General features: G+C 34.3%; 3 protein-coding genes across 3 annotated transcripts; all 3 read left to right on the top strand.

The window, feature by feature from the left end:
• The first annotated feature begins 4116 nt into the window (after nucleotides 1-4116).
• LOC144559288 (EEIG1/EHBP1 protein amino-terminal domain protein) lies at nucleotides 4117-8449 on the top strand. The gene is made up of 4 exons (XM_078308308.1): nucleotides 4117-4597; nucleotides 5287-5496; nucleotides 5899-6228; nucleotides 7334-8449. Exons 1-4 carry the CDS (start codon nucleotides 4253-4255, stop codon nucleotides 8237-8239), a joined length of 1791 nt encoding a protein of 596 aa, XP_078164434.1. The 5' UTR covers nucleotides 4117-4252; the 3' UTR covers nucleotides 8240-8449.
• A 1644-nt stretch (nucleotides 8450-10093) lies between these two features.
• LOC144559927 (protein neprosin-like) lies at nucleotides 10094-13801 on the top strand. Its single transcript, XM_078309095.1, has 7 exons — nucleotides 10094-10252; nucleotides 10942-11028; nucleotides 11687-11947; nucleotides 12296-12457; nucleotides 13047-13100; nucleotides 13188-13325; nucleotides 13472-13801. Exons 1-7 carry the CDS (start codon nucleotides 10094-10096, stop codon nucleotides 13799-13801), a joined length of 1191 nt encoding a protein of 396 aa, XP_078165221.1.
• Nucleotides 13802-15110: 1309 nt separating this feature from the next.
• Nucleotides 15111-18940, top strand: LOC144559926 (protein neprosin-like). Its single transcript, XM_078309093.1, has 9 exons — nucleotides 15111-15272; nucleotides 15665-15751; nucleotides 16601-16861; nucleotides 16969-17034; nucleotides 17283-17479; nucleotides 17591-17606; nucleotides 17978-18031; nucleotides 18119-18227; nucleotides 18507-18940. The coding sequence occupies exons 1-9, from the start codon at nucleotides 15111-15113 to the stop codon at nucleotides 18938-18940; spliced, it is 1386 nt and encodes a 461-aa protein (XP_078165219.1).
• Nucleotides 18941-24117: the final 5177 nt, after the last annotated feature.

The following is a 24117-nucleotide window of genomic DNA, read 5'->3' as shown; positions in this document are numbered from 1 at the left end:
ACGTAGTGACAAGTGTCAAATTATAATTATTTATTAGATAAAAAGAAAGTGGGAACTCTATTTTAATTAGAGGTCATGTTTGATTATATAATTAGAAGGTGGAGTAGTTTCATACTCCACAACTAGATGTAAAATACAACTCTTAATATTTTATTTCAGATTTAACTTTTCTTATAAGATGTAAAACAAATTATTTTTTTTTTCTTCCACACGAAGTAAATTAAACCGTAACTTAAACTGTTAAATAATACTGTTGAATAATAAATAATATATATGCAAAATAAAAAAAAGTAAGATAAAATAATTAATTTAATTTCTTGACAATCATATATGATTAAGAGTGCATTTCCGTTTTGCGACGTACCCTTGTAATTAATCAAGGTACGGAAGGGAGACTTAGCAGGGGAGAAGAAAGACACGCGTTAAAGAATATCATGTTTCATAAGCGAACGCGGCAAGCAAATTGCACGTGGGAACTCGCACCAATCCAGGATGCATGGGGATAACTTGACGCCAGTTGTAGCTCACACGTGACATCGCCCCCTTGAACAGTCTTCTAGCTTATGTTTTCTTTCATTTTCTTAGCGCATAATTAACTATCATTTTGTTTGTTTGTTAATTGGTCTTTTTATGGGCGGCTCTTTTAAATGGATAGAGCTAGTAGATTATAAAATTATTTTAAGTCCCACACGTATAACAGCAAGGATAAGAATAATTTTTATGTAAATTTCTAAGAATATTTTTTTCTATCGTATTAATATCAAAGTGGTTATTTTTTCAAAAAAGTCTTATAATTCATTTTCGTTTCAATTCACTAAACTCATTCAATATTTTTAAAGAAGCTGATAACAATATCTCCACTGTACCTGCATCATAACTATCATAACTACATACAATTGGGGTTATATATCATAGTGCAAGATAAATGAGAGCACAATATGCAGTCATATTTGTATTAAACTTTTTTTAATCAATATAGCTGAACGACCATAACTATTTAAACTGTAAAAACTCCAGCACTGAATATTTTTTCTTCTGAAATATCAATACATGTACAAGAAAGTATTCATGCCTATGAGGTGAATATTTTTTACGTAAAATAATTCTTCTCAACTAATTATCTCAAACGTACGTACCTGCACCATAAATACATGAGGGCATAAATGTTTTTAGAGGTGATTTTTTTTTCTCCGTTCAATCTCATCCATATTTCTAACGATTTGTGAGAAATTTTGTGAAATCTAAAACCACAAACATCTTCTACGCAATTTTCTCTTTCAAATAAGATCCATAATGAAGTACTTTGGTACTTGTTGTCACACAAGTATTTATTTCTCGTCATGCAAGTATTTATATCTTGACGCGTGGACGATTAGAGAAGGTTGATATGGTGATACGGGGTACCCACTAGTTAATTAAAGAAAGGTTGACACGGGGACGATGGATGATCATAACAAGTTACACAACAAAATATTAATATCTTAATTTTCAAGTATTAATATAGAGTATGGCTAATATAACATCAGTGTCATTTCAGTCTATATAACACCAACTCCAAAACCTATTAAATCGAGTTCAAATGGTGAATCCAAACCGTTCAAACTGATCTACTTCATTAGTTGTGCGTTTACATGTAAAATTTATAAGTTTTTGAGTTTATTTGATATCAAGTCAAGCGGTCAAATGTTTGAGTTTTTAAGTTAATTTTAATACATTCATTTTTCAATTTTTTTGCCGCTTGATTTAATACTAAAATAACTTGGAAATATAAAAAGTTTGCATGTAAACGCATCACTCATAAAGTAAATTGGTTTGAACGGTTTGGATTCACCATTTAAACTCGATTTGATAGGTTTTGGAGTTGGTGTTATATAGACTGAAATGACACTGATGTTATATTAGCCATACTCTATATTAATACTTGAAAATTAAGATATTAATACTTTCAAAATGAAGATATGGAGATCATGTTGAACGGTTCAGATCGACGTTTCAATATGGAGATCATGTAAATTTTTTTCAAAAAATGTAAAATTTGGTGTCCAAGCACATTTCAATATGGAGATCATGTTGAACGGTTCAGATCGACGTTTTGAGCTTTGAAAATGAAGATATTACGTAAAGTAGAAACGCGTTTTACTTCGCAACTCATCGTAGCCCATCTCTCTCTCTCTATATATATATAAAAAATTCTAAAAAATGTAAAATTTGGTCTCCAAGCACATTTCAATATGGAGAACAAGATGAACGGTTCAGATCGACGTTTTGAACTTAAAAATCGCAAAATATGAGCGTGAAGTAAAATAGTCGCTTTACTTCGCAACTCACCGTAGCCCATCTCTCTCTCTCTCTCTATATATATATATATATAGAGGAGGGTTCAAATGCACCCTATCTTTCAAATCCTTTTCTCCGTTTTCAAAGTCCGAATAGTCAAGCTGAATCGTTAGATGCGATCTATATATTAAGATGTGCTTGGAGACCAAATTTTACATTTTTTGGAATTTTTTTACTATTTATTAAGCCACTTTGAAAATCGCTGATTTTACATTTTCTGGACCATTGGATCAGCGATTTTCAAAGTGGCTTAATAAATAGTAAAAAAATTTCAAAAAATGTAAAATTTGGTCTCCAATCACATCTTAATATATAGATCGCATCTAACGGTTCGGATTGACTATTCGGACTTTGAAAACGAAGAAAAAAAATAGGATGTATTTGGGTGCACAAAAATTTGAGTGCATTTGAACCCTCCTCATATATATATATATATATATATAGAGTTAGGCTGGGGTGCTATGGATATCATAGTGGCCTCTATGCTACGGCTCAATATTCGAGTTTTCAAAATCCAAACGGTCGATCCGAACCGTTCATCTTATTCTCCATATTAATATCTGCTTGGAGACCAAATTTTACATTTTGCTGAATTTTTTTACTATTTATTAAGTATTTTACAAAATTGTTGATCCAACGGTGGCTGCACAAAACAGTAAAACCGTTGGATTAACGATTTTCAAAGTGGCTTAATAAATAGTAAAAAAATTCAGAAAATTATAAAATTTGGTCTCCAAGCAGATATTAATATGGAGAATAAGATGAACGGTTCAGATCAACCGTTTGGATTTTGACAACTCGAATATTGAGCCGTAGCATAGAGGCCACTATGCTATCCATAGCACCCCAGCCTAACTCTATATATATATTTTACGTTTTTACAATTGATACTGGGATTGAGATGCACTTCCTTGTCCCGCTTTCTTGAGAAAAGAAAGTTAAATATATAACTTGGAATTTAAACAGAGGTACTGTAGAAAAATATGAGTTATAATTAATTACGTGATGAGATAAAAAAACTCATTAGCAACGTGACAATTATCACCTAATTATTTCGTAGTCAAATTATGTCATATTGTCATTGCTGTTAAGGATAATACATAAGTCGGATAACTCTAGAATTGTACCTTTTTGTATCAGATACGACATCGATACCCGTATTCAATACAAAATAAGTCAAATATAATACATAATATTGTGTTGAATATTCATATATGGATGCGTACTACAAAGATGGCATGTTCAAAATCCTATATAGATTTTAAAAGCATTTACAGATTTCATTAAGGTGGCACGCGGGGCAATCGGAGGAGATGCGGCCTTCTGAGGAAAAGGAATTTTATGCTTGTGACTTGTCTGTTGTCTGGCTGTAGAAATCAGGATTCGCTATGGCTGAACAAGTACCAGGATTCGGATCGTTGGAGCAGATCCGATTGTTTTCAAAGACCAGTCAAAGGAACTACGCTGCCTTCCAACCGCGTCTCAGCCAAAGACTTGACCATGGATTTTGTCAAACATTCCTTGAACCTGGTCTAAATATTTATTACATAAGAGAATGAGATGTCATTATGTCATACCTTACTGTAAACTAATACGGTTATGATCAGTTCTCCTACGGTAGAACATGTCCACCGATAATTTCGTAAAGTCCCCTGATTTATAGGACAAGATAATTCGTGTTCGCTTAATACGCTTGTGGGACCCACGAGTAAGTGAATTGGTGTATGCAATTTCCCGCTAAAGAGGTTTACCCCTCCTATGACGTGTTCTCTCTGTCCGGGAACTAGCCTGCACCTTTCTATCTCTTCAAGCCACAATAACCTCTCTCTCTCTCTCTATGTAATGAAAAGGTCCAACATTAATCTCTTTCTTTCTAATCTAAAGCAGACCGAACCAAATAGTAGATACGAAGGCAATGGCAAAGAGCACTAAGTATAAAGTCACCATGGCGGTGACCAGACTCGACGGGCTGTCCCCGTCGACGGACAAACAGGAAACAGCGGCGGTCAAGGTGAGGTGGCAGGGACGTCGGTACGGGCTGTTCCCATTCCTCACCGGAAGGAAGAAAATAGTATCTCTTTCCCAAAGGAAACGGATAGAGTGTGGCGGGTCGATTGAATGGGAGAGGGAGGAGGAAGCCGCGCGCTTGGATAATATTTCTGTTTTTGTTTCTGGTTCCAGCTTTTCTTCCGATTCCGATTCACGATGTGATCGTGAAGCTGTTGATTCCTCCTCCGACGTTTCCTTTTCTGTAATACTTGTGAGTTAATTCTTAATCGTGCTATTCAATTCGGGGTAAACGTCAGAGATTGACTTTCAGCTTTTTTTTTTTTCTTTCTTTCTTTTGTTTTTTTGTGGAAATTTGAAACTGACCAGATAAAAGGATAGAAGTTGACAGGTAAATGGGTGATTGTTGTATCTCAGTTGGGGTGATTGGTACGGCCAGATTGTTTGATTGCTTGGTTAACGCGGGAACTGGTCAATGGTTGATTTTGACTACACCCAAGTCTAATTAATGTTAAATTGAACAAATGAAACTGGGACCCTAAAGTTTGTATTTCAGTTTATAGCTGGTACAGTCAGATTTTATCCAAATTCGGATTTTGAACTGTTGATTATTCTGATATTATGCGCACCAGCTTTCCTTTTGATATTATGCACAACAGTTTTTTAAGCCCTTTATGGAGTTATCTTTCATTTAATTTTATTGTATGAGGAAATTGAGATAAAAATAAAAAGTGTGTCTTTTTCTCAACTTTTTCATAAGTGATAAAGTTTGACAAAACTCGTAGCATTCTTAATAAGAAGATGATAAAATAGTTATCTTGACTCGCTGTGTATTAAATTCATTACATATAGACAATATAATTGCATGAAATTCCAAAGAATCTTTATTTAGCGTGCAAGAAGAAATTTGTTATCCAACAATAACATATCTTGTGAATTCAGGGATACGAAGGTCAAGGCGAAAGCAAAGAAACTAGATCTGAGGTGATCGGCACAGCTATTGTAAGCCTGGCTGAGTGGGCCCGAGGTTGCCAGCCTCCAAACAAAGAGGTGCAAGAAGTAATAGTAGAAGAATCAATTCTTCAGCAACAAATAACGCAAGTACCCATCACACTGAGTACTGGAAGCAGGACATATAATGCTACTCTTGTTGTAAGAACAGCTCTTCTTTTTATGCTGCTATGTAAATTGATTGTTATTGTTGTTATTATAATGATGTTTGTATGAACCTGTACGTCAGTCGGCATATTTTCCTACTTATCTTTTTTTTTTTTTTTCTCCTTTTCAGTTTTAATTGTGTATGCCTTATCAAAATACTCTATATATGACTTTAATGAGTGAATGCCACAATGTTTATTTTTTAGCTTGGAAGAAATGGGGAAGGATGGATGTCCAAAATTCATAACAGTGCCAATTGAGGATTCCATGACCTTTAAACTGTCCACTAACTGTATAATGTAGGAGCAATATTCATTGAAAATGCCTTTGAAACTTATAACTGGAATTATGTCGATATTTCATAATAGTTCTCTGATTACAGATTTTGCTACACAGGTCGATTTACGAGTTGTGGTGGTACCACCTAGTAAAGGCTCCAAGGTCACACCATCTAACCGTGATGAGAAATCAACCGTCATGACAACTACAATGCACCGTCAATCGAGCTCTTGTACTGAATTTGTTGGCTCACATGAGCTCCTCAATTCGGCACCCAGTTTGGTTTCCGATCCCAGAAGAAGCAGCTTCGGGGGTAGTACAAGCTATGAGTTTTTCTGCAGAAATTTCTCATGGAGGAGGAGCAGCAGCAAGGACTTGGATGTAAATAAGGATATATATAAAGATAGTATGGTGGGAGGAGATAATAGAAAGTCCAAGAAGCATAAGGTAACTTGACCTCCACGTGGTATTTAGATTACTTTTTTGTCTGTCTGATGCTGGTTTGTATAGAACAAAATCCCAGCTGTTGCAGGTTACATACATGAGTCTGTATCCGCTAGCATTCCTAATTTGGATTATAGGACCCTACTTTTCTAGTTCGGACCCTCTGATCTAAAACGAACGTGCCTGATCGACTTGTTGACATCATCTAGGGGTTGTTCTTTTATGATGTTAGCAGAGAGATCTGGTTGGGTTCATTTTGGGAAGTAGGCCTTTTATGATCCAGTCATGAATAACATCGGAAATGAAGGCTACATACCGCTTGATCTGGACTTAGTTTCTCTTTATTTAATTACATTTGTGTTAATTGAAGCTAAGAAAGCTCACTGCCGGAACATTGAGGCACAATACAATAGTTCCAAAGAAAGGTAAGAATTTAAAGTAATAAAGCAAAATGGTACAGTTTTTGCTGACTACTAAAGATTTAATAGGCTGTAAATTTCGGCAGCAACACGGACTCTAAATCGATCTTCATTTTTGTAATTGGAAATCCCGTTGATCTAGAAAATCAATATTTTTTTTTTTGAAATTATCCTGTTTTCTAGACTGAAATTAAATAAATAATGGCCCCGTTTATTGTAATTAGCTGCCACTACTTGAAAAATTGTAAGGCCGCAGTTAGCTAAATAAAAATAACAGCACAGAAAATTGATAATGTCTGGGCAGTTAAAATTAGTATTGAAATTTCCAGTTTTGTAATTTTACAATTTTAATTGGAAGTTTTTTAATTAAAAAACCATTGTGGTTGTCCTCCTGGTTTGGAAATCATTTTTGTGATGGTTATTGAGTCTGTTGCAGTACTTTTGTGTGTTTTTCCTCCAGTACCATCAGTTCCTTCCCTTTTATTTTTTTCTTATGTTGCATCAGTCTCTAAAATGGTAAAACCTGATCTAGTGTGTTAGAGGCTTGAATAGCAGTTTATGAAATTAAATAGGAAGTGTCCTTTCACTTCGATGGGATAGGCTGTAAAATAAAGATCAGTTTTCTCCGTTATCTTTTGGTCAATAGAAAATTTTGTCATGAGATCTAATATTGGACTCTAATTTCCTAGGGATTGGATGAAGATCCCGTTGGCAATTGGGAGAAGAAAGAGTTCATTTGCAGAGAAGCTCAAACAAAACTGAAAACTGAAGTCTTTTTCGCTTCCATTGATCAAAGAGATGAAAGTGCTGGTGGAGAGAGTGCATGCACTGCTCTAGTAGTGGTGTTCGCACACGCTCTCCTCTCGAAAAACCTAATCTTACCAACAAAACGGGACCTTGACATGCTAATCAGGGATGGTTCATCAGAGTGGCGAAAGCTGTGTGATGATGCTACTCTTATAGATCGCTTCCCCAACAAGCATTTTGACCTTGAAACTGTGGTGAGTGCCAAGGTTCGACCCATCTTGGTTGTTGACGAGAAATCATTTATTGGGTTCTTCCAGCCGGAGAGCTTCACCTCATTGTCTGGTGCAAAGTCTTTTGATGAGATATGGAATGAGATCATGAGCAACGTCCAAGAGGGTGAGGCAAAGGTCTATGTGGTGAGTTGGAATGATCATTTCTTTGTCCTAAAGGTGGAATTTGATGCTTGTTATATTATAGACACGTTGGGGGAACGCTTATCTGAGGGCTGCAAGAAAGCGTACATGCTCAAGTTTGATGAGTTGTCAGAAATATATAATTTACCTGAGAAAAGTCGGGGTGGGAGGAAAGAAGAACTGATTGTGAGGGGAAAAGAGTGTTGCAGAGAGTTTATAGGTCGATTTTTTGCTGCTATTCCACTGAGAGAGGAGTTGGAGATAGAGAAAAAAGGTCCTGAAGCAGCTACTGTTGCGGCCCCACATCAAAGACTGCAAATTGAGTTCCATTTTACAGTGTTGTCAGAACAGAGCTTACCCAGTTCAGATACTGAGGTTGTATTATTGGATGAGAAAGGTGATACAGTAAATTTGCCACGACAGATTGGTAAGTGAAGTTGGGTTTGCTTTGCACATATGTAGGATTTGATATTTTATAAAGATTTAGGGGCATTACTGTTTAGTTTAGGAAACAGAGTGAGATTGCTTCACTGTACATACCTATTAACTGTAAATTTCTTACCTGGATTGTGAATATGGAGAATAAATTAAATGAGCCTGTACTAACCTTCTCACCCAATTCATAGTATTAAGTTATATCTCTCACTTTCTTCGTTTCTAGATTTGCAATTGTTTATATTTGGGGATGAAATCTAAACTTATGCTGATTTGTTTTTTTGTTGAGTCTGGAAAAAACTAATTAATTTTTGTTCTAGGGTTAATGAAGCGGGATAATTATTCCCTTTCTCTTTAGTTTTCTTCCTTTCTTTTATTTAAAAATGCGCCGTGGTTTCTTATGTTCTATTATTTGGAAAAAAATTAAGATGTCCCAATCCAGTAATGGGAAAATATATTTAATGATATGGTAAATGTATAGGTTTAGATGACAATTGATGTCACATCACTACGAAGGTTAGATAGGAGGTAATTGATGTTCTGTTTTAAAATAAAAGTTTTTGTTCAAATTTTAAAATTCGGTTAACAAATGTGAGGTTCATTGTGTTTCCCTCAAAGAAAAGCCTTCAAGAGCTATGCTTAAGGCTCTTACTACATTGGTCAAAATTTCTCGTTGCGTCCAGCCCAACTAACATAAGATCCAAAATCTAATAGCGCACTATGGTGGCCGAAATTGTGATAATGGGCCTCGGGGTACTTCTGTGTTTTAGTTGTGAATTAAAGGAACAGTTTTGGCATCATGCAGCTAGCGCACGTACTTGTAAAATCAAGGCAGCACTGCAGGTGGTTTGTGCGCTGCATGAAGCAAGAAGTACTCTGTTAAAATCTTTACTTTGAATTAACACAGCATATTTTTGCACTTTCTCTTGTATACTCCATTTACAAAAATTTCAAAATCGATTTGAATATTTCTAAACTTCCAAATGCTTGATACAGTCAGAAAAATAAATTTTATTTCATAATACTAATAATTTTCGTTTCGTTTTCTTTGCCCGACTGTGAATAGGCAATTTCATATCTCTGTACAAGTGGGGCTAGAGGGGAAAAAACATGCTGTGCTGTGTCGTGACTTTGGTCTCGTGCCGTTCTGTGTCGTGATCAAGTTTATTTTTCACGTGCCATACCATGGCTAAAATGTCAAGGGGTGGTTACGGCACACGAATGGTCACGCCGTGCCTAAACGTGCCGTGATCAAACGTCCGTGGCCATTTAACATAGTTTAGATTTGTTTATTAAAGATTCACCATTTGGTCGAGTTCTAATGGTCCTAATTACACGTGACTCATGTGACTACGTGTAGTGCCATGACTAAATCTTTCGCGTGTCATGTCGTGTCGTGTTAAATTTTCTAAAGATGATCACGGCACGGAACATGCGAGTCAAGGCACGTAACCAACACACGTGCCATGCCATTCCGTAACGGAGCCGGCTCTGCCGTTCCATTTTTCCCACTCTAAGTGGGGCTCATTAAGTCACTAGTAATTACCAGCCTGTAGTTGGAAACTCCTGCCAGTACATTAAAGAGTTGACCGAAACTTTGTGAACCTGTTTTATCTTTTGAACTACATAAATTAGTGAATTAATTGGTGATATTATAATTTAAGCCCCCATCTGTAAATAACAAGTCAATTTCTTTTTTTCTTTTTTCGAAAAATAGCAGGTCATCTTGACTTAGATACAATGTACCCAAGTCTACTTGTGAACCTGCAGTAAATCTTTATGAATATCTTCTTATTTCTAATATGTTAGCATCTCAATCGTCACCCATTTGGGAAAAAGCTAGCAAAAAAAAAAATGAAGAGATTAGACCCATTTTTGATGGTCTTGTTGGTCCTTTGTTGTTATGTGGTGGATGCACAAACGACGCTTCAAAGTGATCTGCCTGTGGAGAAGGAAATTGCAATCATGGAAAAACTGAAGCAACTAAACAAACCCGCTGTTAAGACCTTTCAGGTTGGTCTAGGGATTTTTCTCTTCTTTCCTATGTATAAAACAGGGGATTGCCCTCCAATTGAAATTTTAAATCTGTTATGCAGTTGCTTAAATTAAGAACTTAGATTTTACCAATGAACTTAGTAAGATTTCTATTGAATAAGTGAGAAAATGAGGTTTGTTTTATTTTTTTTCTTATATTAAAAAAATGTTCAGACTATTTTTTTTTTCATACTGTGTTGGAGAGATATGATTCACTTGATATACGATGATACCTGATGGTTCAAAATTGGAAGTAAAAATAATTGAGTGATTTGATTAAAAAAAAAATGGATTCATTAGATATGATCTCGATTAATTTTTTGATTCCGAGTCAATAAATTCATTGTCAATATTGTCAATTGAGTAAATTAATACTATAAAAAAAGCTGTGTTATGCAAATGTCATTTCATTTTATTTAAATGAGAATTTAAACATGATGAAATAGTATTTTTATTTTAAGGAATTTTGGAAAACAAAAAGAGTTAATTTGAAAAGAGTTTCTATTTGAATAATTTCTTTTAGTAATGGATCATAAATAAAAATTGAAAAAAAATAATGAGAAGTTATAATTTGACATTATTCCATTGTTGCTAGTTTTTTTTGAGTAAAATATTCCATTGTTGCTAGTTTCTTTCACAATTGAGAATTAATATTTGTAATTTTGTAGGGCGAAGATGGCGACGTAATAGACTGTGTGGATATATACAAACAACCCGCATTTGATCATCCATTACTTAAAGACCATAAAATTCAGGTAAGCTAAATCCATTTTATTTTCAAAGGAGTCAACCCCCAACTTTTACATTACCATCTTATTCATAATCGTACAAAAGAATTATAATTCTCTGCAGTAATGGATCGTCTATACGTTTAACGAAAGATATGGTAATCAACCATTCTTATTATTTAAGACTAGATGCACGGTGAACTATGTGTTGGGAAGTATATCATTTTAATAAAAGCCCTCAAAGGTTCTGCCAATAGGATAAGAAATTGTAAGGATGGAAAATTTGTGCAAGGCAATACCCTATTTTTTCTGACAAAATTCGGTGAATATATAAAATATAATGGTTCTACCAGAAGATTTGTTGCAAACTGATCTGATAACTAAGATGAAAAAATAATTAAAAGATATGTATGGAAATTGGTACTAATCATTTAACTTCAGAACTTCAAATAAGCTCTTGAACAAATAGAAGAGAAAAAAAAATATAAAAATATATATTGAATTTTTTTTGCTAATATATAGAAGACACTTACTGATATGGCACTCGGTGATTAAAGACCAAAGAGTACTGGTAATCTTTAATGCAACAGTCATGGGATCATGGCTGTTAGAATACAATTTGATAGTAAAATCTTACCAGACAAAAATCAAGAACCATATTGTCTCATTATAAGTTACATTGCAGATAAGACCAAGTGATGAAACTCTTGCAAAAGTAGCTGAGATATCTTCCATGCGGACTCCAAATGTTCTTCCGACTCAATTGTGGAGACATAACGAAAGCTGTCCGGAAGGAACAGTTCCTATTTTGAGAGTACAAAGGCTCCACTTGCTCAACACTTCTTCTATTAGTAACTATGGGAGAAAACCTTGGCACGGATCAATCAAGCGGGAGGTCCGCTCTTTTAACCGTTCATATCCTGTGGAGATTAATGAGTTGCATGAGGTGATTTAAATATTGTTACTTTCGCTTGCGTTCTTATCTTGTTATTTGTTAACATCTGAGTTTATTAAAGTTGTCTTACATGTTTACAATTTATTTATGTGAATAACATGATATTTTAAATACATGACTTGTGTTATATATGGGTTCCAAATTCCGACATGCATGTTTCCATCATTGTTGTAAATAGAAGCATCAATCACACACTCCCAATTTAATTTAAAACATCTTTTTTGTGTTACTAACATTAGATTAGATGCTACAACATATGGAGGGAGGTTAATTTCTTAAATATATCTGAATTCTCAGAAGCTCTTTTATTCCTAAATTAAATTTTCATGATAATTTCAGGAGAGTTTGCTAGTTGGGGCAGGCTATAGCTACATTGGTGCCACTGCAGAGATCAGTGTGTATAACCCAAGAGTTGAGGCGAAAGATGAGTATAGCTCGGGTCAGTTCTGGCTCAGGAATGGTCCAATCAGTAATGCTGACTCATTGGAAATTGGATGGATTGTAAGTTCTGCAATAGTTTTTGTAATTTCGATGCAACTTTTTAAAGTAAATAAAGTTCATACAGGTAGGGAATTTTTGTATGCCATTCTAAAAATTTAAAATCTTTCCCATATATTACCATGTGCTTCTCATGATAGGTACTCTAAAATGAGTAATTAGTGTATGTTTTGACTGTCAATTTTTATTCTGCACTTCAATTAGAACACCTGCTAAGCATCCCTTTGCTGTTAATCTACATTTTTCATATGACAGTATACTACAATTTGTGATGCTGGAATGTTACAAAAATTTACAAAAGACAGATGGTTTCTCTGTTTACTTTATGGCATCACAAGAAATTATATGAATTGAGCATGTAATATTTACAATTTGTGGTTTCTCTGTTTACTTTATTTGCTCCATGCAGTTTCCATACATATTGTGGTTGTTTTGATATATACACGACTTAACAAATAACAAAGCAAAGAGCATTTCTGTAATAAAATGTACATTTTTTTAAGGATGGAGAATTTGAGCCTCTCTGTCCGTATAAAAGAAATTTGAATATTGTATCTTCATATATAATATGATATCACTCCATTCTTGTTAGGCTTATCCTGATCTGTATGGTGATAGTTCTGCGAGATTCTTTGTGTACTGGACTGTAAGTTTTCCCTTCATCTTTTATACTTACACTGAGGTACTTCAAGTGAGAGTATGTTGTGAAAAATAGTTTCTTTGTGCTTGACAGAAAGATTCAGGTATATCAACTGGCTGCTTCAACACCATTTGTCCTGGTTTCGTTCAAACAAATTCAAATGCTCTTCTCGGGGGTAAGTTCTCACACGTATCCACCCCTGGCGGACCTCAGTACTCAATCACGCCAATTGTCATTATGATGAGATGAACTGTAGTTACTGTCATTCTAGTTTAAATGACTACAGAATTTTACGTACAACACCTTTTTGCCTCTATTGAAGTATCTCCCTTCCTAGAAGTCCAGTGACTTGTATTTTCTCATTCATGGAATTTCAGGACCTAAAAAACTACGACAAATGGTGGGTCTTTGTCCAAGGCAAGGAGGTCGGATACTTGCCGGTCAAAATCTTCGGCGATGGTGGTCTTGGTAAGGCAGCCTCTATAGCAATGTTTGGTGGGGATGTCTACAGCCCGTGCATGAAAAGTCAACAGCCTCACACCACCACACAGATGGGCAGCGGGAGGTTTGCCTATTATCACTGGGGCTGGGCTGCCTTTTTTAGCAAGCCAAGGGTAATGGGCTATTCAATGTCTTATGATTACCCTGATCCTGGTCAGACAGTGAGCACACATGTGGAAGAAACATGTACTGCAAATAAATTGTAGTCATATGGAAGAAAATTTCATTAAAATAAAGCAATGGATTTCATTAATGCCAATTAATTGTCGTTTGAAATGAGCATATTTGCTTATAAGTAAAATAATCTATTTCTTGTCATAAAATTAGAAGTTGGGAGAGTCCATATCCTTGCAATTAAATTCTGCATCAAGGATTCTGCTTGCTTGGATTTCTATGCAAAAAAAATGGTTGAGTTTTGGATGGTGATAAGTGATAACTGATATGTCATCCCTCATTTTTTCTCCAGAGCGCTAGATGCTTTGAGAAGTAGACCCGAAACCTCTGTAGGAGTAGGGAAAAAAAAAAGAAACTAGTATATATCCATATTGTTAAACACTTAAACTCTATATATGTGCCGTTTTGTTTCATGTTTGACCAAGTGTTGATAGGTTTTTGAGGCACGAGCAGCCAAGTTTAAACACATGGAAACTGCAAAATTGTTAAAATTGCATGTCTAGTCACAAATTACTTGCGCCAAAACACGAACAATCTGCAAGAATGTTTGTAAACATGACATTGGCAAACAATTTTTTTTAAAGAAATTTCTTCTCCTTATATAAACACGTAGAGCTGCAAAACAAATATTAATTTGCAATTGCAACATAATAGTCTAAACAATAAGAACGCATGAGTTGACACCTGATATATATTATGTTGTATACTATGAAAATGTTATTTTATACTCCTGTACTATGTTATGCCAAAAACTCTTAGAATTGTGGAATTAATTGATGTACCGTAAAAGATGATGCGCATACATGTTTTCTTTTTCTTTCATGAAATACCAGTCCGAATAGTAATATTAGAAAGAAGCTCCATAATTGACATACGACCGATTATTGTGGCCTTTTCTGTTGAAAATAAATTAGTAAGAATGGAGTGATTTAATGCCTCCATTGTACGGTTCAAAACGCATTAAATTAGTAGGAATGTCATGAGCAAGTACACATTCGAGGTTGTCAAACCCCTGTTGTGAACCAGCCAGCATTTATTTCCATTAATTTCTTTAATATCTGTCCATTATATCAGAAGTTTAGTTTTTTTTTTTTTGCAAATGAGCCCATAGGCATATCAGAAGATTTACTAAATGGAATTCTTGTATATACTTTTCAATTAATGAAATGAGGGCATGACCCTTATTTTTACTCCAAAAAAAAAAGATTTACTTTTTGGAAAAGAAAAGATATCAGAAGATTTACTTCCCTATATACAATTATTAACTAGATCTTTCGCACGATAAATAGTACCAATATCTCCATTCCCCAAATCTTGCGAGAAAACTTAAAGAGTAAGACGATGAAGAGGATAGTGTCATGCTTAATACTGTTAATAATTCTTTTGGGTGCCTCTGTCATGTTTGTGCCGGTGGATGCACAACTCAAAGTGTCTACGGGGAAGGAATTAGCTATAGATGAGAAGTTGAAGCAACTTAAGAAGCCTGCTATCAAGACAATTTATGTCTGATCTCTCTCAACTTTTCTAATTTTATTTATGTTTGATTATATTTCCTTCAAACAAGGGGAATATTTTTCGTAATTTTTCTTGGTCGTCTCCCAGTACCTCCTCTGTTTTCTTTTTCTTTTTCTAATTTCTTATAAGCATAAGCGAGATAGGGGGTTAGTGGGGGCTAGATTGCCATTCCTTTAACAAAATAGATAATTTATGCTTCGCACATGCGTTACAGAATTATAAAAACCATCCTTTTCTTATCTATGCATTTTGGATGTTTAAAGATATCATATATCTTATCTAACATTTCTTGCAGGAAATTCGTCTTGCAATAAAAAAAATAATAGATTTGTTGGTTGTCTACCAACTAACTGCATGCCATATAATTTTTTTTTTTACAGAGTGAAGATGACGATATAATAGACTGCGTGAATATATACAAGCAACCAGCATTTGATCATCCGCTGCTTAAAAATCACAAGATTCAGGTGAATTGGAACTTGAATTTTTCATGACTTAGCATGATAAAATTTTTATAGATAAAAGATAGGGATCAATCATCTTAACTTTAGATATATATTGACATGACATCCTTCAGCCATGCATATTTCAAATTTGAAATCACCCACACAAATTTTGTTAGCCAATAGACCAGAAGTTGTTTCTCCTTAATTAGTAAGACAATTTTAAATCTCTGTTTTCATATTATATGCTTCTATGGTCATCCCTTAATTGATGATTTCTCATATATATTTAAGAATTGATCAGCGAAATTATATATTGTCCCATGAAAATTTATTGCCTACAGAAGTATTGATCCGTATGTCTTGCAAGTCGATGTGCTTCAGTAGCATTATTGGGGAATATTATGCATCTATACTGTCGGTACTGGCAGTTTGATTTTCCAATTTTGCAAACCAATGTAACTAACTGCACACGAGCTATAATTTGCAAAATGTTTTTGTTTTTAATTAAAGGGCCCCGGTATACCCCAACATCTTTTATGTGTTTTTCGCGAGAATTGAACATGCGTTGATGGAACTCAAGCCACTGCGCTAAGCCCGCGATTTTGCAAAATAAAAGTCTGTTAAAGTTATAGAGAAACAAACAGACATGCTGCAATCAATATGTATATATACAAAATGGTACACATAAAATAAATGAAGAATAATTATTTTTCATGAAAGATTAAGAAAATACATATCAATATGTTTAAGCATAGACTGAAAATTAAGTTCTGAATCAATGTATTACCGAGAATCAACCAACAGAATATTAATGTTCACAACAGAGACCAAGTAACACAAATTGTTGCTGATCACAAATCAATCTTGTAGATGAGACCCAGTGAAGAAACTCTGGCAAAAGTAGCCAAGATATCTTCTATAGAGACTCCGCATGCAATGCCAGTTCAACTCTGGAGACATAATGAGAGTTGTCCCGAAGGAACTGTCCCTATTTTGCGAGTGCAAAGGCCACAGTTGCTAAACATATCATCTCTTGAAAACTATGGCAGAAAACCATGGCATGGCGTTGTGAAGCAGGATATTCATTCGTTCAACAGCTCATATCCTATGGTGTTCAACAAACAACATGAGGTGAGATCATTGGATATGATCCCTTAATTTTTATTTATTCATTTATGTCTAATATCTAGTTTTCTCTTCTTTCATTTGCTGGTAGTTTTGGTAAATACTAATGGAAGCCTAAAACTGTAAAAGAGATAACTGTGTTCAGTAATCTAATACCTGTCACCTGTGGCATAGCAAAGGTGACTGCAATTTAATTTGCCTCATTAAAATAAACTAATGCCCACAATTAGTTTGAAGAAATCTTTCTTTATTTCTTATAAAGTATCACATGTGGTTTTATTTATTATCAACTGCAAGCTCAGAAGTTATTTGATCATCTACTATTTGGTTGATGACCAAACAACACAATTCAAATGGCCACATAACTTTTAGATTATCGTCATAAGGTTATCAGTACATAGTTCAAATATTTCTATAATAATCTTAGGAAAGTGTACTATTTGGGGCAGGCTACAGTTATTTAGGAATCACGGGTGAGCTTACTGTGTGGAACCCAAGAGTTGAAGCCAAAGACGAATACAGTTCTGGCCAGTTCTGGCTCAGAAATGGTCCATTTCTTAAATCCGATTCAATTGAAGTTGGATGGATCGTAAGTAGTCAATTTTTTAGTTATTCACCATCTCTGCACATTATACACAAGAACAAAATTTAATAAAAATATTGTTCTCTGGTAAAAGAAGAGAGTTAAAGGAGAACCTGGCATCTATCTACCTCTAGTATTAGTCCATGAATTAGAATGGTCATGTACCAGGTATACATACGAGCACAAATTCCATACTAGTAAATAATTACGCTTTGTGCAAGCACTTTGATTGTCCATTTAGAATGGTTGCACGGTATATCTATACTTGCACAAACTTTTTTTCCATTTTGGATGCCATGTAGGATATTTTTTGGTGCTTACTAGATATCAAAACCAGAAAATAACATTGTTTCATTTTTGTTTATATTATGACAATTCAATATATATGGAAGGTTAAAAATGATTCTGAGAATTTCAAGTTTTCTGCTATATTACTGTGTCCTATTGTAAGTCGTGAATTGACTATTGAGAGAACATAACAACGTCAAAGAAAAATTATGTATCTTGAAATAATAATCTCCCAACTCTCATCTTATCAGGTTTACCCTGAGCTGTATGGGGATTATACCTCAAGATTTTTCCTGTATTGGACAGTAAGTTTCTCCCCTAATTTTGATATTATATTTAAGCTAACTACATATATTTGATCCTGGGTATGTGGTTTTGTTTGTGTTTAACAGCACGATTCTAGTTTATCAACAGGCTGCTTCAATGTTGTGTGTCCTGGTTTTGTGCAAACTAGTGCAAATTCGCTTCTCGGAGCTAAACTTTCACCGATATCCAGCCCGGGTGGAAATCTATATTCAATCAGCCCAATAATCTTAATGGTGAGATTAATATTTGCTTTTGTTATTGATATGTTGGATTCGGATGAAGTCAGTTCATTTGTAACTGCATCTGACCCATTGTTTATTTTTTAAATCACTAGCATAGATTTAATTTCAAGATTTTTGCAATTTCTTAATTTTTATTGTTAGAATTAAACAGAAAAATATACTATCATTGCCCGGAATATTATGAATACAAATGAATAAGAAAAACAAGCAACTTTCCAAAAAGCCAAATAAGCTGTCAAAAGAAAAATATACCGACTACCTCTTGTGTTTGTCATATGCTGTTTCCAGGACCTGAAGACCTATGACAAATGGTGGGTCTATTTTGATAGCAAACCAATTGGATATTGGCCAATCGAGCTCTTTGGAAGTCTTGGCAAGGTTGGTGCTCTAGCATTGTTTGGCGGAGATGTCTACAGTCCGCGCATGGATAAACAGCTGCCACACACCACCACGCAGATGGGTAGTGGGGAGCAGTCCATCTACCACTGGGGACATGCCGCTTTTATTCGTAAACCAAGAATATTGGGATATTCCAAGGAATATGACTATCCAGATCCTGGACAGGGAACCGAATCCTCTGCCCACCTATGGGCAGGAAAATCCTGCCAACTATTGAGTTTAGCCAATCTCTGCTTGACACGTGGCTACTATCTTTCATCTCATTAATGAGGATTAAAAAAATGAGAAAAGGTTTTGGTCCACAACCTTCTGTCCACATTTTGTCCACAAAATCTTATCCACTATTGTTTAACCGTTTTTAATGGATCCTTCTCCACATTCCAACAAAAACTCAAATACGTGTATATAAACCTTCCTTTTCTGATACGTCTCTTTCTATTTCCTTTCGACGTCCGCTGTGTTTCTTTGAAACAAAATAAATGCAATAGCTAAGATCTCAAACCAAAAATAACAACTATTTCCTTCCTCTCATCTCTGATACACAAGTGAAAATTAAGATCGCGAGTCCATAATCTGTAAAATCTCTCTTTTTTCTTGGATCGCCGGTTCAACCGTACTGGATCAACAGCGACCCGCGATTGAGAACATCCGTACCAAATCGCGAGTTTAATCGTCTGGGCTATTCCAGGTAACCCTATTACGAACCCTAGATCTAATGGATTTTGTGCTCCTGTACGCTACTGAGCTCTGAATTGCACACCAGTTGGATCTGTTGATTTTTCTGTCGTTTTCCCGATGAAAATTAGAAATGGACGAAGTAGTTTTTCTCTTGGGGATGTGATTCAGTTTTTGTATGGCGGGGATGGTATGGATGCCGTGTGGATTGAGTCGCAGAAGCTGAATTCACTAAAGATGAAGAAATCAGCATTTAACAATGTTTATAAATATTAATTTAATGATGAAAACTGGAACCCCAGTTACATGCTTCCGGAACAAGTTCTTCAATGATGTTAATTACTCGATTAAAATACTAATTAATCTCTTGTTATTTAATAATGCTAGCTAGTTGCTGATTAATTGTCAATGATGTGCAAGTTCTTCAAGAGCCAGAGGCCTGAGTTTTTAGTTCACGTGCTGCAGGTATATATGTCACATTTTACATGATATCGCACGTTTGTTCGACATTTACCTTTTCTCATTCAGTTTTTTTTTGCAATGTTGAATTTATTTAAGATTACTGTCTCGATCTTGTTTTTTATACATGATCGCAATGGAACGTTCAGACTTCTGGATGTTTGAAAATTTGAATTACATTTTTTATAAGATTTATTATTTAAGTTGCAGCATTGAATGATGAATTTCATAGGATTGGTGCTAGTCAAATGACACTTTTTATTTATGTTTGAAAATTGTAATTATTTTTTATTAGATTTTGTACATAAGTTACAGCTTTGAATTAGGAATTTTACAGTATTGGCGCAAGTCAGTTTTACATTATTGTTGATGTACTTTTTCAAATGTTATGTTGTAATTTCGTCTAATTTTGTATTATCCGTATTTTACAGTATATATATATATGTGAATTAGGTGATATATGTCACATTTAACAGGATATCGCACGTTTGTTCGACATTTACCTTCACTCATTCAGTTTTCTTTTCCAATGTGGAATTTATTTGAGATTACTGACTCGATCTCGTTTTTTATACATGATCGCAATGGAACGTTCAGCCTTCTGGATGTTTGAAAATTTGAATTACGTTTTTTATTAGTTTTCTTATTCAAGTGACAGTATTAACTGATGAATTTTACAGGATTGGAGCAAGTCAAATGTCACTTTGTTTTTGTTTGAAAACTTTAATTAGTTTTTATTAGGTTTTGTACATAAGTTACAGCTTTGAATCATGAATTTTACAGTATCGGCGCAAGTCAGTTTTACAGTATATGACAGATTGAAATATTTCCATATTGTACTGTTAGTTTTGTGATGTTATGCATGTTGCAAATTGTTTTGAAAGTTTCTGGTTGTTTGAAAATTTAAATTACGTTTTTTATAAGATTTGTTACGTAAGTTACAGCATTAAATGATGAATTTCACAGGATTGGTGCTAGTCAAATGACACTTATGAACAGTTATATGGTTTTGAACAGATAAGATTATTCTTTTATTTGTTGGTGAACAAATGTTGTTGCTTGTGAACATAATCTGGTTGGTGAACAAGATTGTTTGTTTATGTTTTGGTGAACAGTGTGGTTGTGAATGTTTTATATATGGTGATGTTTAATGATGTATGTTGAATATTGCTATGTTTTATGTGTGTTTTATTGGTTTCATATTATAATTTTGCAGTATTGAAATTTGTAATGACATATGTTTATTTTACTGTTTAAAACTTTTAATTTTGCAGTATTGAAATTTGTAGTGACATATGTTTATTTCACTGTTTGAAACTTTTAATTTTGCAGTATTCAATTTTGCAGTGGACATATGATTTGACTTTTTACATCTTCTAATTTTGCAGTGTTGAAATTTATAGTGACATATGTTTATTTAACTGTTTACAACTTCTAATTTTACAGTATTGGAATTACAGTGCACATTTGAAGCAAAAAATTATAAAATATAAAAAAAAATTAAAAAATTATAATTTTGCCGGAAAAAAATATTTTTGAATATTTTCAAGGTTTATTTTGAAAAAAAATGCCAGTTGTAGATGTTGTTCCGGTTTTGAATGTTCTAGAAGTTTTTCTAAAATTGACATTAACCGCAAATAACTGCCATTAACTGTAAATAACTGCCATTATCTGTTAGTAAGTAAAGTACAGTTAGTTTGTCAAGTGGTCCCACATAAAGTACAGTTAGTTTGTCAAGTTGGCCAAATTGTAAACGGTTCATGAAAAGTACAGTTAGTTTTTTATAAGATGTGTTGTACAAGTTACAACATTGAATTAATAATTTTACAGGATTGGCGCAGGTCAAATGACAATTTTTCTGTGGACAAATGGTGGACAAATGGCTGTGGACAATTAGACGCTTCCTAAAAAAATAACTTTCCAAATTAATTAATTAACGAAAATCTTTCCTCTTTCCTTTGTCTTTTCACCTTCCATTTCAAAATTAATTAAAAAATAAATTTACTGTTTCTTCTTCTTATACTCAGTTACCGCAGGTTAACTCAAAATCTTTATGTGTATGCTAAGTTTATATTTTACCATCATAAAACACACTCATATAAATAATTCATATTTTTTTTAGGGAACCGTGCTGCCCAATTTGGATAAAGATATTGCAGAATATCCGTGGAGGGCCAATTTATAGGCATGCAGTTGTGAAGATATTCAAAGGCGATTTATATATTTTAGTGCTTCAAAATGTTTTAGTTTTTTCAGAAAGAAGAGACCATGTTCTTTTAACTCTCTTTTTTTGCTTTTTTTTTGTGTGAGGAGTTATTTAACATTTCTATGATATTATAATTTAGATAATTTATTTCTGAAATCAGAGCAGAGTAAAGTGATATACTGATGACAAGAAGTATGGTAACGAAGGCTTTGAAATTTATTTCTGATATTCACCATCGCCTATCCCATGAACTCACTAACGATGAAGTTCCAGTCTTCACTGGTACGAAATCAGGTTTTGAAATGGAGAAGAAGGCCATTACATATTTACTGGTAAATGGAGAATGAAGCTGTCAGATGGTAAAATAAAGTTTTCAAAGAAGCCCCCCAACTCTCCTTATTTTACGGTTTAGAATAGAAAGGTAGTTAACAGTTTAAACTTTTAGATTTGGTTAATTTATTTAAGTTCTAGTTTTATCACATAGTTGTAGCTTTTATTTTAACTTTTTTCTCTTCTATTATTTTTACTTTTCCTTCAGAGGAATGTTGAAACCTCTCTGTTAACACAACGCCTCCTGGCTTCTATTCAAAAAAAAGAAAGTTGAAATGACAAAGGAGAGAGAAAAGATTCTCATTAATTAATTGATTTAGAAAGTTATTTTTTAATACTCATTAATGGGATGAAAGATAGCAGCCACGTGTCAAGTATAGATTGGCTAAACTCAATAGTTAGCCGGATTTTCCTGCCCATAGGTGGGCAGAGGATTCGGTTCCCCTGGACAGACCTTCAGTAGGCATCCTGATTGTTACAGCGCGGAGAACTATGCCGAAATCAGGTTCACCGAGCCAAATTTTTATTTTGGCGGTCCCGGAAGAAACGGGTTCTGTCCATAGAAACATCATACGATAGTGATTTGGCGGAAATTATCCTGACATAAGATGTATAAATTTGTATTGGATAATTAGAATACTGGTCTTATTAGAGCATGCTATTTTTTTAAGGAACTTGATTAGAACTTGGGAAAGGCAACTTCTGAAACTTTTTGAATGATGATTATACATTTATACACCAAAACGGAACCGAATCTCCTGCCCCCCGTAGTGTAGGAAATTTCTGCCCCCAGAGTCACTGCGGGGTGAGACCAGTTACTGTTAAAGGATTTAATTACTGTTACTGTTTTTAAATTGGAACCCACCCGCAGTGACTCTGGGGGCAGGAATTTCCTGCCCCCAGAAAGGCAGATGATTCGGTCCCCAAAACTTGTGACAGCAGTACTATGACAATGCCGCAGCCCGCACACACATCCCTTCATTCTATTTCCATTAGCTTCGGCAATCGGCACCATGTCAAAACATTCTCTTTGGTATTCCATGCCAAATTTTTGTTTACAACTGAATTATTTGATCACCTATCTAATGAATTTAATAACTCAATTTGAAATGATTACAAAAGATAAGCAATAATTAACAACTCGTTCCATCACGGAACAATTGACAATTTGACACCACTGGTGTTCTGGTAATTGGTAAAAAGAATCTGGTGGCTAGACCTCCACATTTTCATAAAAAATATTACAAAGCACATCTAAAATTTGGGTTCTTATCATACAATGATAAAACATACATACAAATCCAAGTGAATATTAGCCTACAACTACAAGGCTACTAATTAAGTCACACATGAGATTTAATACCCAAATGCAACGGCCATAGAACAATAGAATAATAAAACATGCAAGTATCATTAACATAAATAGTTAGGGGTGAAAATGGAACAGATACAGAGCGGACAGTGGTAAAATCATATCCATATATATATATAGAGAGAGAGTGGCTAAGCTCAAATCGTTTGTTCCTGGACTCAGGAACAAACGATTCGGTTCTCTGATTTCCGAAGTTCAAATGGCCGATTCAAACCGTTAAATGTTTAATTTATATTAAAATGTGCTTGGAGACAAAATTTTATATTTTTTGGATTTTTTTTACTATTTATTAAGATGGTTTGAAAGTTGCTGTTTTTTTATGGTGCAGAATTTTAATAAAAACAGAGATTTTCAAATCATCTTAATAAATAGTAAAAAATTCCAAAAAATATAAAATTTTGT

The sequence above is a fragment of the Carex rostrata genome, chromosome 9 (genome assembly GCF_964058835.1).
Source record: "Carex rostrata chromosome 9, lpCarRost1.2, whole genome shotgun sequence".
Classification (NCBI taxonomy): Eukaryota; Viridiplantae; Streptophyta; class Magnoliopsida; order Poales; family Cyperaceae; genus Carex; species Carex rostrata.
The sequence above is the reverse complement of the archived record's forward strand: the minus strand, read 5'-3'. Positions and strand labels throughout refer to the sequence as shown.